Here is a 20,601-nt window from a genome sequence, read left to right on the forward strand (position 1 = left end):
TGCCATTATCTCTCCACATCCATCTCCCGTTGAGAGTAGGATTTTTTCCCCTCCTGACACGAAAATATTTGGCATGTAAAACAAGGCGGCCTAACGCATTCAAAACAATGTGGTCCCATATGCATAGGTCGACCATTGTTGCTCGCACCAAGCATTGGTGTCAGAAGTGGAGCATATATAAGTCATTATCAATATAGGGTAGGGTTTAGTTTTAATCTCATGGGTCAACCATTGTTTCCCGTACAAACCAATTGTGAGATCAACGCACGGAAAAAAAGAAGTGGTTCATGCACGCAAAACGAGGTGAGATCAACACACAAAAATACTTGGCACACAAAACGAGGCAGCCTAACGCATGCAAAACAATGTGATCCCAAGTGCATAGGTCAACCATTGTTGCTCGCACGAAGCATTGGTGTCAGAGGTGGAGCATATATAAGTCGCTATCAATATAGGGTAAGGTTTATTTTTAATCTTACGGGTCAACCATTGTTTCCTGTACGAACCAATTGTGTTGGGGGTAGGGCATTTATAGGGGTAATGAGGTATGGTTTAGTTTTAATCCCACAAGTAAGCCATGGTTTGTCGTACGAACCATAGGTGTTGGGGTAGGGCATTTATAGGGGATAGGTTTAGTTTTAATCCCATGGCTCAACCATTGTTACTTGCATGAAGCATTGGTGTCGAAGGTGGGCATTTATAGGTCCTTATTAATAGGGAGTAGGGTTTAGTTTTAATCTCAAAGGTCAACCATGATTGGCGGGATGAAGTATGATTGCCGGGGTTGGGGCATTTATAAGCTGCTATCAACCATGATAGAATTCACACTAAAGTCGTAACTTTTAATTCAATAACCCCTTCTTTAAAAAAAAAACATTTCTCTGCCACGTTGCTGCGAGGGAAAAGAATTCAAGTGCGATGGGCACTAAAACACGTTGTGAACTCAGGGTGTTATTATTCACACGCCCCCAAACAATCGAACCCAAGGTGTTACTATTCACACGCCGCTAAACCCCAGACCTCATGGGCCTCCACTGCTTTTGCTGCGCCTTAGGCCTTTCTGAGGGCATAAGTTTGGGCTTGGGTGTGAGTTTGAGTTGCGTCTCCCTGCGCCTAAACCATTAATTTTATTTTTTTTAATTTTTTAAAGTTTTTGCTTTTCCCATACCACAAGACCAAACTATCATCTTCATGTTCTACAAAATGTGTTTTCGATGAAAATTTTCTTATAATCCATGTAAAAAAAATCTGAAAACAAGGATATAAATCTTAATCTAAAGGAATTTCAATCTAAATAAAGTCGCTCGTATGTTCAAATTTAGTCGCTACCTTCATACTGATCCACCCATTTTCATTTTTTTTCTTTTTCAATTTTTTTTTTCTTTTTTAATTTTTCTTTTATTTCTCTAACCATAACAACAAACTATAAATTTCATGTTCTTCAAAATATATTTTTTCGTACAAAATCTATTATAATTCATATTTAAACACTTGAAATCAACGATTTAAAACCTAAATTTAAAGATATTTTTGTAATTTTCCACTTTAAGAATCAATAAAAAATAGTTTTGAGACCTAATAAATTGTAGGATCACGTCCAAAGATCTTGCAATATTTTCCTTAACTCCAAGACAAAATATTTGCTACAGCTAAAAATTTCAATTTTTTCCTTAACAGTTTTCCAATTGATTTTGAGAACTTTTACAACATTCGTTGTAAGCCAAAGTTAGAGTTATCTACTCGCACCACATATTTCCTAAAATTAATTTAGGACATTGCCAAGATTTCAGGCACCTACAAATCTCTTTTGGGCCCTGTTATTAGTTTTCATTATTTTTTTTTTCTATTTTTGAACTTTAAAAATTAATAAAAAATAATTTCAAGACCTAATAAAGGATAAAATCACATCCAAAGGTCTAATTCCCATACAAACTATTTCCTAAAACTAAAAATTTCATTATTTTGACCAAAACTGTGAGTAACCCATGTTTTCAATTGATTTTGAGAAATTCTACAAAATTAATTGTAAGCCAAAATTTGACTCATTCTAAGTTTTGAATAGAAACAGAGCGTGAAGTGTGCAAAAAATTTCAGTATATTCATTCGGTCATTTGTCAAACACTTAGTGGGCTTGTTATCGTGAGCTAAACCAGGTTGTGCATCGAACAAACAAATATCGACATATGGCGAAACAATTTGATGAATCTTATCGAGAGGATTTGTTAAGTATTCTCAACATAACTTACTGAATGCTAGCGATATATGCCTAGCAAACATTACATGAAATATTTGGTGGGCACAAAAGTTCCAGGAAAAACTAGAAATGATGTCCCATGAAAAATATATCGATAAAGATTGGAATTGAATTGAATCGGAATTGTCGTTTGGAATCTAATTGAACCGGAGTCGGCAATTTGATTTGAATCAAACTAGAGCCGGCGATTTAAATTGAATTGAACTGGATCCGTCAATTTGATTTGAATTGAACTAAATCGGAGTCGGCGATTTGAATTGAATTTTTGATGAATTTGGAGATAACGATATCATGGAGATCAATTAGACTCTGAAGCTGGAGTTTAGAGGGAGGGAGAGATGCAAATCGAGGCCGAGGGTGTTGTCGTCGATGTGGTGGGGTGGTTGAGGTGGTTGGTTGCACCGGTTACTCAGGAATCTAACACTCCTCATGTATTTTGGGGAATTTCTTTTCGTCTAAACTCACAATAATCTTTATTAATTAATTAATGAAATCCTTTTTGTCAATAAAAATTTTCTTATAATCCATGTCAAAAAATCTGAAAATAAGGATATAAATCTTAATCTAAAGGAATTTCAATCTAAATAAAGTAATGTAGGAAGAAAAAATATTCAATGGAAAAATAAAAAAAGGAGAAAAAAATAGAAAAGCATACGATCGGTACTTTGGTACTGATCCTTATCAATATCAGTTGCTAGTACCTTAGCAACTATACTGAATAGCAGTTGCTAGTACGTTAGCTACTATACCCAGATTTAGTCGCTAGCTACATACCGATCCACCCATTTTCATTTTTTTATTTTTTTTTATTTTTTCTTACCATAACAACAAACTATAATTTTCATGTTCTTCAATATGTATTTTTCCGTACAAAACCTATTATAATTCATATTAAAATACTTGAAATCAACGATTTAAAACCTAAATTTAAAGATATTTTTGTAATTTTCAACTTTAAGAATCAATAAAAACTAGTTTTGAGACCTAATAAACGGTAGGATCACGTCCAAAGATCTTGCAATATTTTCCTTAACTCCGAGACAAAATATTTGCTAAAGCTAAAAATTTCAATTTTTTCCGTAGCAGTTTTCCAATTGATTTTGAGAACTTTTACAACATTCGTTGTAATCCAAAGTTAGAGTTATCTACTCGCACCACATATTTCCTAAAATTAGGGGGGTGTAGTCAAACTAAGATTTTAAAGGTTAAAAAAGATGATAGATTTAATAGGATTTAAGAGGATTAAAGACTCCTACAAATTCATATGGATTTTAAAGAATTTGAATGAATTGTGGTGGATTGTGGTGGAAGGATTTGAAATCCTAGAGGGTGGGGTTGAATTCTTTTTACTCTTGGTTATATATAATTTTTACTCTCAAATCCCACAAAATCCACAACTTATTGAAATCCTCCAAAATCTTAATTTTTTTAATACACTTAGATTTGGATGGATTTTAAAATACTTTAAAATCTTTTAATTAACTACACCTAAATTTGAATGGATTCTTTTAATTGACCACACCTAGATTTGAATGGATTTTAAAATCCTTTAATTGACTACACTAGGATTTTAAAGTCTTTTAAAATCCTCTCAAATCCGAGTTTGACTACACCCCCCCTTAATTTAGGACATTCCCAAGATTTCAGACACCTATAAATCTCTTTTGGGGCCCTGCTATTAGTTTTCATTATTTTATTTTCTATTTTTGAACTTTTAATGAAATCTTTTTTGTCAACTAAAAGAGGATGAAAAAACTACTTATTAATTAATTAATGCAATCTTTTTTGTCAATTAAAAGATAATGAAAAGACTGCGTATTAATTAATTAATGAAATCATTTTTGTCAACCAAAAGAGAATGAAAAGACTACTTAATTTTCTATCACACAAAAAAAATGATGGGTAATTGACACACCCCCATCAAGATTAGGGCATACTGGTCATCACGTGGAAGTGACGTAACCATGTGCACAGTGCGGAAGCGAATAAAATAATAATAAAAGTACGAATAATAAAAAAACACAGCTTTACACAAAGTAAGTATATACATGTGCAAGTGAAAGTGTGAAAAACAAAGTTCAGAGCTCGAAGACCTAATGCAGTCCGGGAGAAATAACACTACAAAAACACACCCAAAGGTGGTCCTGCACTGGTAATAATCTGTCAAATATGCCGGGGAAAACCTCTGGGAAGCCACCAAAAGTGCTAGCTAACTAGAACCTGGAGGGGCGCAAAACAAAAAGTGTGAGTGGGCAAAAACAAAGCTTTTCAAAAACCATTTCATAAACAAGATTCTAACCCCTCGCTGTAAAACCTGTATACCTCCCAGAAAAGTAGAATATATACATATATATAAGTCATGCTTAGAAATATGTCATGCCAAATGCCTCGAATAAACGCAAGTGCTCAGGAAAATGTCAAAATCAATGCCATGAATCTGTCAGCCGGAGTCACCTAACGTGACATGTACGGCTGAATCTAGAGCTCAAATCTCCATCTCACTAACTGTACCTGCACACGAGTCGGAACCACCTAAAGTGGTCTGTATGACAAGACTGGGTGTATAATAAGTACGCTCAAGTGCTAGGATCAAGTGAAGGCTGGGCGATTAATCGCGGGTCACCTACGAGTCGGAACCACCTAAAGTGGTATGTACGACAGGACTGTGCACCTAACTTAGATCCAAGATGAGTGTGTGGTGCAGAAGGTGAACATCACGTGAAGGACTGTGCCCAACTTTGGGCGGGAGCACTAACACCGGGGGTGCAGGTTATGAGCTCTCTATGCATCTCAAATCACCATTGAACATGAATATAACCATAACTTACCTGGCACTTACCTGTGCGTTCGCAGCACCAACATACATACATATATATATATATATGCTACTAATAATGCATAAACAAATGGCAAACATAATGCATGGCATATAAATGTATAAACGTTTTCAATCACTTTCTGGGAAAAACGTAAGTATATAGGTATATACGGAAAACCAAAAGCCCACTCATTGGTATGTAGAAGGGTTGTAACCCCCTTGCCTCGAGTGACCGCGCTCGTCCTTGGGATAGGTCTCACCTATATGCGAAACAACTATAAAAACGTTAATTTTAAAAGACATAACCAACATTACGAAATAACTTCTCAAACAATACTTAAAAGGGGTGTATGAATACACCAACGTGATCTACTCAACCTCAAGAACATCCCCATATTTTTAGAAAAAATTTCCACCGCCGCACGCGCCGGCCAAGGCACGGCCACTCGCGCTGCCCACGCGCAGGCACGTGTCTGGCACACTAACGGCGACAATTAACGCCGTTAGGAATATTCCGTTAACTTTAACGGATTCCGTTAACGCCATTAGGAATATTCTGTCCAAACTGACAGAATATTCCGTCGTCTTCTCCGGCGAAGCTCCTGCGCCGTCGCCAACGCAGGAAAATCGGGAAAACTTTAAAACCTTGTGTCTCACTCGTTTTTCAACCAACTTTCACAAAATTGATACCAAAATGAAGCTTACAACAAGAGGAACAAATCCATACCACTTTCAAGCACTAAAATCCACGGAATCTCGCCAGGAAAACACCACCAACTCCGGCCAACCTTGTAACTCACGATCCTGACATCCAAAACCTTCAAACGAACCACCCCGAGCCTCCTAATGACCTTACCAAGCTTCCTACAAGCTTGAAATTCCCAAAAACACAAGAATCAACGTGTGCATGAACACTGACCAAATCGGGGTATCCCGAGTTCGACGTGAAAACGAAGGTATCCTTACCTGAAATGGGTATGGTTAAACTCTTACGGACCTCACGAGCACGAATATGTAATTTGTTCCCTCGATCTGTGAAGGTTTGGTGTGTTTCTGGGTGTGTCCGTACAAAGAGGATAGGAAAGGGAGAGAGAGAGAACTCGGGACAGGGATGCAGGACAGGGAAAAGGGTGAGGGGGTGTGGGAGAGTGTGTGTGTGGTCCAAAACCTGCCAACAAAATCCAAAAACAACCACACCACGAAACAACCACACTAGGGGCAAAAACGTCATTTCACCCCTACGATTCGAAAATCCGGAACGAGCTGTCACAGTAATAATGTAATTTCACAAGTTCAAATTTTACTGTTTTTTATTGAAGCCTCACCTACAGGTGATATTAAAATACCTCCAATATTAAAAAGAAAAAAAAAACAAAAACCTCCCACTCCCCCCAGGTTCTCTCTCTCTCCCTCTCTCCTTCTCATTTTCTAAAAAAATGTGTTCATACACACAAAGTGTGTAGACAAATGCTAGTATAACTTAACAAAAGTAAACTTCTATTAAAGTGGATGGCACGTGTCAAATAAATAAAAAGGAGACATAGAAGGAGAAACCACTTTAGGGACAGCAGAACCTTGGCCATTTGTCACTTGCCATATCAAAATATCATCATACACGTGTCATGAAATTTGTTTTTTATAAATTAGGGAACCTAACAGTATTTTGCCACTCGTACGAGCTTTGTGTATTTTGGCAATGATGAAAAGATGTACAATAATTTAGGTTTGTCGATGAGTATGGCCCAACATAAAAATTGGACATACGATGTGAATTGAATTTTGCACAATTAAGGCGTGACAAGTGGCAATGGCGACGGCCGCATGATGTGCATCAATTGCGCATGCCTCCTGATTTATTATTATCAACAATTCCACCAAGAGGTAGATAATTTTTTTTATTGTGCTCGAAGTACGGCATGCACAACACGTATTTTTACATAAATAAAGGAAAATTTTATTTTAAGTTGTTAATCTTTTTGACATAAGTATCTCACTAGAGTAATGTTATTCATACCATATTTTTGTACCACATTTTCATACCACCTTAGGTGGCATTTTATGTAAATAGCCACATCATTTGAATTAATCAGATTTTTAAATTTAGCTCATTGTTTTAAAAACTAATAATTAAGAAAAAATAGTTAATTAAATCATGATCGTGGTATACGAGGAGTCTTTCTTATTCCTTTTCTTGGGTTTTGCAAATTTTTCAAATGATGTGGCTGTCCACATCAGATACCACCTAAGATGGTATAGAAATGTGGTATAAAAACATGTTATGAATAACATTACTCATTTCATTATTTATAAAGTGAGTACCACCCATAAATACGTTGAAAAATCTCACTAAGAGGTGGGAGGCAAGCCTAACATCAACATGGAATGGAGGGAAAATGATCCCCTCCGGATCCTCTTTATGGAGTTTCTACGGATCCTCACATCCTAAATGTTCATCATACATCGTGATGCCAATTTTCATCAGGTACTATTGGTGTTTAATTTAAAATAAAAAAATTCAAATGATTTTTAACCAAACAATGTACAATAAATGACTAAGATGTGAAGATTCTTACTATTTGAATCCGTATGAGATCCATATCAGGAATGGAGACCTATCGTAATTACACATGGCACAGTTTGTGTGTTCCGTTTTTACCTTCAGAATTTGTGCGTCCTAACACCTAAGCATGTGACTCTTTTTGTCGGCCGGACGAGGACTTACTAGGGTCGACTGTACCAAGGTGACTCCTGAACCGCCATTATTGCTTCAAGAAACTTGAAATTTAAGTTTAGAATTTATTTATTACATATGTAACGTTAGTGAGTTAGATAAATAGTTGAATTTCAATTAACCATCAAATGCACTTTATATTTCATCATTATAAAAAGACAAGATTTACAGCTTGTCGCATACTCAAACTGATTAAATTTTTAACCGGTAATTTTGTAGCATTGTTATAACACTTATATCTGGATTGAGTATGTTATGGAACATTGCCAATTAGTTTTTAAGGTATACCTGGTGGAGTTGCTCACATTCCAACGTTGAAGAGTAATGTTATCAAAACCGCTACTAACAACGTTGGAAAAAATATAAAAGCATCTCCAATGGGAACCCTAAATAGAGTTCCTACAACAGTATAGTCCTTACATTTAGAGACAAAAGGCTACCAATGGGTCATAATAGAAGTCTTCAAAGTATCTCAATATATGAACTCGACTGATACCTTAAAGAAATCCTCAAATGCGAGGACTGTATGTATAGACTCAAAGAGTAGGCCCATTATTGATTTCAAGTGGGAAACAACCCCACCCACATGAGAATGCCTTATCTTTTTGGAATTTTCTCTTTTTGAGAATGCTATACAATAGCTTATCTTTTTAGTTTTTATGTTTTTTTTTTTTTTTTTGTAGTTTTTCTCTTCCAAACATAGATATAACTTTTTAGTTTTTATCAACCACCACAATACTCCAACGGAATATTTCAAAGTTATCCAGAAGCTAGAAGACAAAGATGATGACTATGCACGGTGAAACTAAAACTAAACCCTATATTGAATATGAGTTTGGGCTACGTCTCCCTGTGCCTAAACCATTATTTTTATTTTATTTTTTTAATTTTTTAAGTTTTTGTTTTTCTCATACCACAACACCAAACTATCATCTTCATGTTCTACAAAATGTGTTTTCGATGAAAATTTTCTTACAATCCATATCAAAAAATCTGAAAACAAGGATATAAATCTTAATCTAAAGGAATTTCAATCTAAATAAAGTAATGTAGGAATAAAAAAAATATTCAATGGAAAAAGAAAAAAAGAGGGAAAAAAAAAAAGAAAAGGATACGATCGGTACTTTTCTACTGATTCTCTCCAGTAAGAGTCGCTAGTATATTCAAATTAAGTCGCTAGTATGTTCAAATTAAGTCGCTAGTTTCATACCGATCCACCCATTTTCATTTTTTTCTTTTTCAGTTTTTTTTTCTTTTTTAATTTTTCTTTGATTTCTTTAACAACAAACTATAATTTTCACGTTCTTCAAAATATATTTTCCGTACAAAATCTATTATAATTCATATTTAAACACTTGAAATCAATGATTTAAAACCTAAATCTAAAGATATTTTTGTAATTTTCCACTTTAAGAATCAATAAAAAATAGTTTTGAGACCTAATAAACGGTATGATCACGCCAAAGATCTTGCAATATTTTCCTTAACTCCAAGACAAAATATTTGCTAAAGGAAAAAAATTCAATTTTTTCCTTAATCGTTTTCCAATCGATTTTGAGAACTTTTACAATATTCGTTGTAAGCCAAAGTTAGAGTTATCTACTCGCACCACATATTTCCTAAAATTAATTTAGGACATTCCCAAGATTTTAGACACCTACAAATCTCTTTTGGGGCCCGGCTATTAGGTTTCATTATTTTTTTCTTCTATTTTTGAACTTTAAAAATTAATAAAAAATAATTTCGGGACCTAATAAAGGATAAAATCACATCCAAATGTCTTGCAACATTTTTATTAATTCCATTACAAACTATTTCATAAAACTAAAAATTTCATTATTTTGACCAAAACTATGAGTAACCCACGTTTTTAATTGATTTTGATAAATTTTACAAAATTAATTGTAAGCCAAAATTTGAGTCATTTTAAGTTTTGAATAGAAACAGAGCGTGAAGCGTGCAAAAAATTTCAGTATATTCATTCGGTCATTTGTCAAACACTTAGTAGGCTTGTTATCGTAAGTTGAACCAAGTTGTGCATCTAACAAACAGATATCAACATATGGCGAAACAATTTGATGAATGTTATCGAGAGAATTTGTTAAGTATTCTCAACATAACATACCGAATGCTAGCAAGATATGCCTAGAAGACATTACCTGAAACATTTGGTGGGCACAAAAAATATTCATATCAAACATTCAAAGAGTCTTCGGAAGACATTCACATATATATTATTTGGCTTCCGGATGGTCCAGGAATTACTTAATCCCAATGTGCATTTGTCACGGCCAAGGACTTGTTGTCCTGTCGAAGCGGCTGAGACTGTCTATTTCCCTAACGACTTCGTCTTCATTCCTTTCCCCACCCCCCCCCCCCCCCCAAAAAAAAAAAGTTGCCATAATCCTCATTGATGGTGTCCACTCTAAAACTGATCATGTTCCAGAAAAAACTGGAAACGATGTTCCATGAAAAATATATTGATAAAGATTGGAATTGAATTGAATCAGAATTGTCCTTTGGAATCTAATTGAATTGGAGCGCGCGATTTGATTTGAATCAAACTAGAGCCGGTGATTTAAATTGAATTAAACTGGATCCGTCGATTTGATTTGAATCGAACATCGGAGCCGGCGGTTTAAATTGAATTTCTGATGAATTGGGAGATAACGATATCGTGGTGATTAGTTAGACTCTGAAGCGGGAGTTTAGAGGGAGAGGGATGAGGGAGAGATACAAATCGAGGTTGAGGGTGTTGTCGTCAGTGAGGTGGGGTGGTTGAGGTGGTTGGCTGACGACACCAGTTGCTTAGGAATCTGATACTCCTCATTTTTATTGTGACGGAAACACGAGTAGTACACCACGTGTTTTTATGTAAGTGGTGGAAATTTTTATTTTTTAAGTTATTAACTTTTTGACACACATATCCCACCAATTATATAGTTACAGATGTACCACCTCATATGCCGATCACACTAAAAATCTCTCGTATTTTGGGGAATTTCTTTCCGTCCGAACTCACAATAATCTTTATTAATTAATGAAACATTCTTTGTCAACCAAAAGAGGGTGAAAAGATTACTTAGTCTTCTATCACACAAAAAAAATGATGGGCAATAATGTAATTTCACAGGTCCAAATTTTACTGCTTTTTATTGAAGCCTCACTTACAGGTGATATTAAAATACCTCCAATATTTAAAAAAAAAAAAACAACAACAACAAAAACCTCAAACTCCCCCAATGTTCTTTCTCTCTCCCTCTCTCCTTCTCATTTTCTAAAAAAATGTGTTCATACTCACAAGGTGTGTAGGCAAATGTTGGTACAACTTAACATAACTTATGTTAAAGTAGATGACACGTGTCAAATAAGTAGAAAGGAGACATAGAATGAGACACCATTTTAGGGACAACAGATCCTTGGCCATTTGTCACTCGCCATATCAAAATATCAGCATACACGTGTCATGAAATTTGTTTTTTTATAAATTAGGGAACCTAACGGTATTTTGACACCTGTACGAGCTTGCGTATTTGGCAATGATGAAAGATGTACAATAATTTAGGGTTGTTGATGAGTATGGCCCAACATAAAAATTAGACATACGATGTGAATTGAATTTTGCACAATTAAGGCGTGACAAGTGGCAATGGCGACGGCCGCATGATGTGCAGCAATTTTGCATGCCTCGTGATTTATTATCATCAACAATTCCACCAAGAGGTGGATAAATTTTTTATTGTGTTCGAAATAGAAATACGGCTAGTACATCACGTGTTTTTGTATAAGCAAATAGAAGTTTTAATTTTAAGTTGTTAATCTTGAAGTATCTCACTATTTATAGAGTGAGTACCATCCCATGTTCTAAATACACTGAAAAATCTCACTAAGAGGTGGAACGTGAGCCCAACATTGACATGGAATTGAGGGAAGAGGATCCTCTCCGAATCCTCTTTATGGAGATCCTACGAATTCTCACATTCTAACTGTTTATCGTACATCGTGCGGCCAGTTTTCATCAGGCACTATTTGTATTTAATTTTAAATTAAAAAAAAAATTCAAATGATTTCTGACTGCATGATATACAATGAATGACTAAGATGTGAGAATCCCTAAAATCCCTAATAGTTGAATCCGAATGAGATCCAGATCTGGAATGGAGACCTATTGTAATTGCACCTGGCACAATTTGTGTGTTCCATTTTTACCTTCAGAATTTGTGCATCCTAACACCTAAGCATGTGACTCTTTTTGTCGGCTGGACGATGACTCACTAGGGTCGACTGCACCAAGGTGACTCCTAAACCGCCATTATTGCTTCAAGAAACTTGAAATTTAAGTTTAGAATTTATTTATTACATATGTAACGTTAGTGAGTTAGATAAATAGTTGAATTTTAATTAACCATCAAATGCGTTTTACATTTCATTGTTATAAGAAGACAAGAGTTTACAGCTCGTTGCATACTCAAACTGACCAAATTTTTAACCGGTAATTTTGTAGCATTGTTATAACACTCGTATCTGGATTGAGTATGTTATGGAACATTGCCAATTAGTTTTTAGGGTACACCCGGTATAGTTGCTCACATTCTAACGTCAAAGAGTAATGTTATCAAAACCGCTAATAACAATGTTGGCAAAAATATAAAAGCATCTCCAATGGGAACCCTAAATGGAGTTCTTACAACAGTATAGTCCTTACATTTGGAGACAAAAGGCTACCAATGGGTCAGAATAGAAGTCTTTAAAGTATCTCAATATATGAACTCGATGGATACCTTAAAGAAATCCTCAAATGCGAGGACTGTATGTATAGACTCAAAGAGTAAGCCCACTGTTGATTTCAAGTGGGAAACAACCCCACCCACATGAGAATGCCTTATCTTTTCGGAATTTTTCTCTTTTTGAGAATGCTATACAATAGCTTCTTTTTTTTTTTGGTAGTTTTTCTCTTCCAAACATAGAAATAACTTTTTGGTTTTTATCAACGACCACAATACTCCAATGAAATATTTCCTCGAAGTTATCCAGAAGCTAGAAGACAAAGGTGATGACTATGCACGGTTCTAACTTTCTAACTTTTGCTTGATCAAAGGAATAAGGGACACAAGAAAGTAGAATCACAGTCGGCCACGTGTGCGGGCAAAGATTGTGACCAATCTTCATGTAACCTTACGTTGCCTTCATTCCCTACATGCTCAAACCACATCGAAAACAAACGCCAAAGGGAGTCTCGATAATGACATCAATTTATATCATATTGGTACACCATTATTCTAGTTTATCCGAATTGAAAAGGATCATTTCTTGATCCCTTCCACCAAATCCACAAAGACCACAAATCCGGGTTTTTGAACTTTGATTCAACCGCCAGGGACGAAGCTAGAGATTTTTATGAGCAGGGGCATCCTAAAAAACAACAAAGTCACAATTAAAAATATCAAGAATTTATTGAACAAAACACTAATACATTAATCCATAAAGTTTTTCATACAATATATTACATTATTCCTCAAATCGTTTTCATGTTTTAAAAGCGTTGCATAACAATATCATTACCAATACCATTAAATATCTCTTTATATAAAAATAATCATGTTATTATTCATCCATTGATCTCTAAATTAGAAAACTAAATTCTAAATTGAAATGCCAAAAACAAATTGATGAAGTAAAGTCGTATAAAATACCTTGTGGAGTAAAATTCTTGTGTTGAATTTTTATAATTGATTACTTGAACTCCAATTGTCTATAACACTCCAAATTCAATTGAGTTTTGGTTAAATGAAACGGGAGGAAAAATCTGGAGAAGTTGAGGACTGGAATTGCTTTGTCGTACGTGGTGGGATGAGTTTTGTGTGGATTAACGACCAAGGGTTAGAAAAACGAGGAGGCATAATTAAATTAATTGTTAATTAATTGTCATCAAGTAGGCATTTGGGATCCAAAACGGTAGACTAGTTTAGCTGCCTACCAATATTTTTAATTTTAGTTTAATTAGGGCTGGTTATTGAGAATTGGAACGCAACCATACATTTTTTTTAAATGAGGGGGGGCATCCGCCCCCTAGGCCTACACTAGCTCTGTCTTTGCCAACTGCTACAAACAGGGGTTCACTTTAAAAGTTATAATAACTTTAGTCGTTGGATCAAATTTTAAAGACCCGGATTTGTGGCCTTAGTGGATTTGGTGGAAGGGATATGGATAGGATCCCTTTCCTACAAAGTTAACTTATTATTTTTGTTATCTCACACTCTCTCTCTCCACTCTCTTTCTCTCTTTAGATTTTGAGCTGCAAAACCAAACAAGCAGCCACAAGCATGAGATCTCTGCAGAGGCTGCAATGGAAGTAAGGAATTCTCTGAAACACAACTTCTAGGGTTTTCTGAAATTCCACACACCTAGTTTTCTAGCTGTATACAAAGTTTGCCATTTTTGCTCCAATTTATATCAACCTTTTTCTTGTTTTATTTTCATTTTTATTTTATATATATATATATATAAATAACGGTAAAATTCAATATATATTTTAATAAAAAAGCAATAATATTTGAAATAAATAAACTTTTAAAAAACAAAAAATAACAGTACAACAGTGTAAAGAGCCAAATGCCACACGGAAGAGGCTTGCTTTATGAAACAAATAATCAGTGGGATAAATCTGGAGTTTAAATATGCAAACTTTTGCACCCACTTTGTTGCTCTGAGTAAGCAAGGCACTCAATCAATGTTCCTATGTGTTGCTCAAGTTTCGATCTTTTAGCTCCTCCTCCAATGGGGTTTTGTCAATTTCGGGTAGATTTCTGTTAATTGTCTGACACTCCGTTGGCGTAGAAATTGGTGCAAAATTTCGCTTTCATAGGTGATATCGTCTGCTTAGTTTTGGGAAGTTGGTGCGACTTGTTTGGTTGTTTTGTTGGTGATTTTCCCGGGAAGTGAAGGGGAAATGTGGGTGGAAATTTGAGTGAGGAGTGAGGAAGGAAAAATAGTCACTCACCTGTGAAGTAAGGGTAAGACGTACGATAGACGACATCTCCGATCCTCGCAAAGCAGGAGCCTTGTTGGCTTGAGGCCACCTGAGAAAATGCCGGAAGGGCGGAGGAGGAGGGGAGGGATCCAGTTTAGCAAGCTGTACTCGTTTTCGTGTTTTCGCTCTCCTCTCCCTGAAAGTCATCCCCAAATCGGGGAAAGAGGGTACTCGAGGGTGGTGCATTGCAATGATCCGGATCATCCGGAGGCACTTGAGTTGAGATACAGGGGAAATTATGTTTCGACTACCAAGTACACGGCGGCGAACTTCATTCCAAAGTCTTTGTTTGAGCAGTTTAGGAGGGTTGCAAATATATATTTTCTTGTTGTAGCTTGTGTTTCGTTCAGTCCGTTGGCGCCCTTTAGAGCTGTTAGTGTAGCTGTGCCGTTGATAGTGGTGATCGGAGCTACTATGGCTAAGGAAGCCGTTGAAGATTGGCGGCGAAGAAAGCAGGTGAACATTTTTGCGGTATTGGTATTACTAGTTATTTGAAGTTGCGTAGTCAATGTTTGAATTAGGGCCCGTTTAGGAACTGCTTTTAAATGACTGAAAGCGCTTTTACAGATTATCTATAAAGAATATAGAGTGTAGTTGTATTTGAATTGTGCTATAGCTTAAGCTTGTTCGTTAACGATATGCAGGGAAGGTTTAGAATATGTAGTCATTTTGGTTGTTGTAGGAGCAATGCTATTAGGAAGTAGCTTGAAATTAATATTTTGGTTGGCTTTTTTAATTTGCTTCTCCTAATTGAATTGGCTATAAATTCGAAACTGTTTCAGGATATTGAGGCAAACAGTCGAAAGGTTAGAGTTTATGGTAGGAATTGTACATTCGACAAGACCAGATGGAAGAAACTCCGGGTTGGTGATGTTGTGAAGGTGCACAAGGATGAGTACTTTCCTGCGGATCTGCTTTTGCTTTCGTCAAGCTATGAGGATGGGATTTGCTATGTTGATACTATGAACCTTGATGGAGAAACTAATTTAAAATTGAAGCATGCATTGGAGGTGACATCCCATCTTCAAGATGAAGATTCCTTGGAAAAATTTAAAGCGGTGATCAAGTGTGAGGACCCAAATGAAAATCTGTATTCATTTGTTGGGACATTGTTCTACGATGGAAAGACTTACTCACTTTCCTTACAACAGATGCTCTTAAGAGATTCTAAGCTGAAAAACACAGAATATGTCTATGGTGTCGTCGTCTTTACTGGTCACGACACAAAAGTGATGCAGAATGCAACAGATCCTCCTTCAAAGAGAAGTAAAACCGAGAGGAAAATGGATAAGATAATCTACATTCTTTTCAGTTCTCTGGTCGTGATAGCCTTTACTGGCTCTCTCTTTTTTGGAATCAACACTAGACGGGATATAACTGGTGGAAATATAAGAAGGTGGTATCTTCGTCCAGATCATTCAACCGTGTTTTATGACCCCAAAAGACCAGCACTTGCGGCTTTTTTCCATTTCTTGACAGCGCTTATGTTCTATGGATATTTAATACCAATATCTTTATATGTATCCATTGAGATTGTGAAGGTATTACAGAGTATTTTCATTAACCAAGATCGGGATATGTATTATGAGGAAATGGATAGGGTGGCTCATGCACGCACATCTAACCTGAATGAGGAACTTGGACAGGTTGATATGATACTTTCTGACAAAACAGGTACACTGACATGTAATTCCATGGAGTTCATTAAATGTTCGATAGCAGGCACTGCTTATGGCCATGGTGTGACAGAAGTGGAGAGGGCGTTGGCAAAGAGAAAGGACGGAGTCAATGGACTGCCTGAAACTGGTGATATATTAGATCATGCTAGTTATAATGTTGACTCTGGAAAGTCAATAAAGGGTTTCAACTTTAGAGACATACGCATCATGAATGGGCAGTGGGTCAATGAACCTCATTCGGATATCATACAGAAATTCCTTCGGGTTTTAGCAATCTGTCATACAGCCATTCCAGTTGTGGATAAAGCATCAGGAGAAATAACCTATGAAGCTGAGTCACCGGATGAAGCAGCTTTTGTCATAGCTGCCAGGGAGCTTGGGTTTGAGTTTTTTGAAAGGACACAAACAAGCATATCATTGCACGAGTTGGATTCTGAAAGTGGGAGAAAGGTTGATAGGTGAGTTCCATTCGTACTTTGACCTGTTTATTTTTACATTCAGTCTCCTTATATTGCTTACGTGGCTGGGAAGCCATAACGGTTACTGCTGATAGCTTCTGACACATATATTTATCCCAGGGAATACGAGCTTCTTCACGTCTTGGAGTTCAGCAGTTCTCGCAAAAGAATGTCAGTAATTGTAAGGAGCCCGGAAAATAAATTACTGCTCCTTTGCAAGGGTGCAGACAGGTTAGACTCTTGAGTGGGCATGCCTAAGGTCCATGTTTGAAGGTGCAAGTTGGGTTTTTGTAATTCCATGATTTTCATTTATCTGTACATATTCAGTGCAATTTTGGAAAGGCTTGCAAAAGATGGGTGGCAATTTGAGGATCAGACCAAGGAGCACATTCATAGATATGCTGAAGCAGGTTTACGAACCTTGGTGATTGCATGCCGTGAGATTGGTGTAGAAGAATTTGAAATGTGGGAAAAGGAGTTTGTGAAGGCCAAAGCTTCTGTCACCGAAAGTCGAGATGTACTGGTGGACGGAGTTGCTGACAAGATTGAAAGGGACTTATTTCTACTTGGTGTGACAGCTGTTGAAGACAAACTGCAAAAGGGGGTGAGTATTAAATTTTGATCGTTTTTTGTTACAAGTCCTTTCACTTGAATTAGGTTATTGGGGAGTATTGTTATTTCGTCCTCCCTTGAATTTGGAGACTTGTACAATTTGATAATTATGTGAAATGGAAGTTCATATCAAGAAACAAAAAACTAGAGCACAATTTTTATTGAGAAGGGTTTGTTTGTGTTCATGGAAAATTAATTCCGTACAGATATTGTTCTCGGGATGCAGGTTCCTGAATGTATTAGGAAGCTTGCCCAAGCTGGGATTAAGATATGGGTATTGACGGGGGATAAAATGGAAACTGCAGTTAACATTGGGTATGCTAGCAGTTTTTGTGTTTTGATTATATTTTTCTAGTACTTCAATTTTTACGCTTGGATTATATTTTTCTGCAAGTTACAGATTACAAGTATTGTAAATTTTACAGGTATGCTTGCAGTCTACTTAGACAAGATATGAAACGGATTGTCATCAGTCTCGATTCGCCTGACATAAATGCTTTGGAGAAACAAGGGGATAAAGAGGCAGTTGAAAAGGTACAGAATCCTAAAGCAAAAAACCAAGACATTGTCTTTTCCTTGCTTTTTTCTTTTTCTGTGATGTAGTTTCTGAAACCTTGATTTTTTTAAGGCTTCTCTTGCAAGCATAAGGAAGCAAATTGGAGAAGGTATTTCGCAAATTAATGAAGCTAAAGAAAGTTCGAACCAAGCTAAATCGTTTGGCTTGATAATTGATGGGAAGTCCTTGGAATTTTGTCTCAAGAAGGATGTCGAAAAATCGTTCTTGGAGCTTGCAAGTACTTGTGCTTCTGTTATATGCTGCCGCTCTACGCCCAAACAGAAAGCTCTTGTAAGTATCTCGATTATGCTCATGAGCATATCCATTCAAATTATCTAAAGGTTTTTCATAAGGCCAGTTGCTGCTATCAAGTAATCTGATAGAACTACGAAATATGTGCAGGTTACAAGATTGGTAAAACTCGGAACAGGTAAAATAACACTTTCTGTTGGTGACGGTGCAAATGATGTTGGCATGCTTCAAGAAGCTGATATTGGAGTTGGCATTAGTGGTGTTGAAGGGATGCAGGTAACTTTATTTTCTCTTTGTGATGATCTGATTATTACGGGGTTTTTACGAATTTCAAGATACAAACTTGGAATTATGGCACTCCTGAAAGTGAGATAGTGAACGTGTTTGTCTATAACAGTATTTACCAAATCAGTGTACTTTTGAAAGTGAGAATAGAGCATGCATTTGTCTACAACACTATTTACCAGCAATTGTTTGTTTTCGGTGACCGATTGCTCTCAGACATATAACTTGCATATTTTATACTTAAGACCCTTCTGATTCCGTTTAATTTGTGAATGCAGGCGGTGATGGCTAGTGATTTTGCAATAGCTCAATTTCGTTTTCTGGAGCGTCTCTTGCTTGTTCATGGGCACTGGTGTTATAGGCGCATATCAATGATGGTAAAATATGCCTCTTATAATTGTCATAAAAAAAAAATAATAATAAAAATTTGAAAAGTAAACCAAGCAAGAGATTTCATACCCAGTTGACATTTGGTTGATGCAGATATGTTACTTCTTCTACAAGAACATTACTTTTGGGTTTACTCTGTTTTGGTTTGAGGCCCATGCTTCTTTCTCTGGTCAACCTGCTTACAACGATTGGTACATGTCATTCTACAATGTCTTCTTCACATCACTTCCCGTAATTGCTCTTGGCATTTTTGATCAGGATGTTTCAGCACGGCTATGCCTCAAGGTATACAATATTTCTCTTTTGTAGAGCTTATATAGGATGTGAGGCCTCGGCTTTGGTATGTCGTCATTCCATCTTAAATGATGTTCAATTGGTAAACATCAACTCTAGTAGCATGTGCTTTAATCGATCAGTAAGAACCAAAAGGCATATACTTATCTTCTTGGTTCGTCACAATTCTTGTTTATTTCCGTCTTTTTGGAATGGATTCTTACCGTTCATGCTCTTGTTCTGTTGATAGTATCCCTCTTTATACCTAGAGGGAGTGGAGAATATCCTCTTCAGTTGGACCCGGATACTTGGTTGGATGCTTAACGGTGTTTTGAGCTCCATAATTATCTACTTCTTCACCACCAATTCCATGATTGGCCAAGCACTCCAAAGAGACGGTAAAGTAGTAGACCATGAAGTGCTCGGGGTCACAATGTACTCGTGCGTAGTTTGGGTTGTCAATTGCCAAATGGCACTCTCCATCAACTACTTCACTTGGATCCAGCACTTCTTCATCTGGGGCAGTATCACCTTCTGGTATGTATTCTTAGTGATCTACGGCTCTGTCTCACCGAGTGTATCCACAACCGCACACAAAGTTCTCATTGAAGCCTGTGCTCCCAGTCCTCTGTATTGGATGGTCACCCTTCTCGTTACCATGTGCACTTTGATGCCATATTTCTCGTACAGGGCTTTCCAGACACGGTTCAAACCAATGCGTCACGATGTATTACAACAGAAACGATTAAATGGCTCAGACAAGGAGACTTCCGGCGAATTGCCTCTGAGAGTCAGTAGCAAACTGCAGCACCTGAAGCAGAGATTGAGGGAAAGAGAGCTGTGAAGCGCGGTCCCGGGATCGGACTTGTGTATGTGTAATCAGGGGATGGTTTGGTTTTGTGAATATGTTGTAGATTCAGGACTTTGTAGGTTTTAGCCATGTAAAGCTGATACGTATATCATCAAATTATCAAACAAAAAGGAAAATCCCAGTGTGGCAAAAGCTTAAAGTGACTGGAATGAAATTTATGAGTTGAATTTCAATTATGGAGTATATTAAAGTAACGGGCGACGTAAAATAAGAAATTAAATTTATGACTTCCTATTTACTGGAGAAACAAACCTTCAACTTATAACACGTTTTAATAATCAAATTGGTTTTCATTATGATTCAGGTGAATTAGTAACAACTTATGAACTAGTGTCATTTATACTCCGATTTTCATTACGATTCAGATTCCAACTCCTCACCAATTTAATTTC

At 36.5% G+C, this 20,601-nt stretch overlaps 1 protein-coding gene across 1 annotated transcript; it reads left to right on the forward strand.

Annotated features, from left to right (window-relative positions):
- The first annotated feature begins 14,441 nt into the window (after nt 1–14,441).
- On the forward strand, nt 14,442–20,382 carry LOC137739253 (probable phospholipid-transporting ATPase 8). The gene is made up of 11 exons (XM_068478809.1): nt 14,442–15,289; nt 15,616–16,970; nt 17,091–17,201; nt 17,298–17,574; nt 17,809–17,897; nt 18,008–18,116; nt 18,211–18,429; nt 18,541–18,666; nt 18,954–19,052; nt 19,159–19,350; nt 19,589–20,382. Exons 1-11 carry the CDS (start codon nt 14,891–14,893, stop codon nt 20,180–20,182), a joined length of 3,570 nt encoding a protein of 1,189 aa, XP_068334910.1. The 5' UTR covers nt 14,442–14,890; the 3' UTR covers nt 20,183–20,382.
- The last annotated feature ends 219 nt before the right edge of the window (nt 20,383–20,601 follow it).

Source organism: Pyrus communis, chromosome 7 (genome assembly GCF_963583255.1).
Source record: "Pyrus communis chromosome 7, drPyrComm1.1, whole genome shotgun sequence".
Taxonomy (NCBI): Eukaryota; Viridiplantae; Streptophyta; class Magnoliopsida; order Rosales; family Rosaceae; genus Pyrus; species Pyrus communis.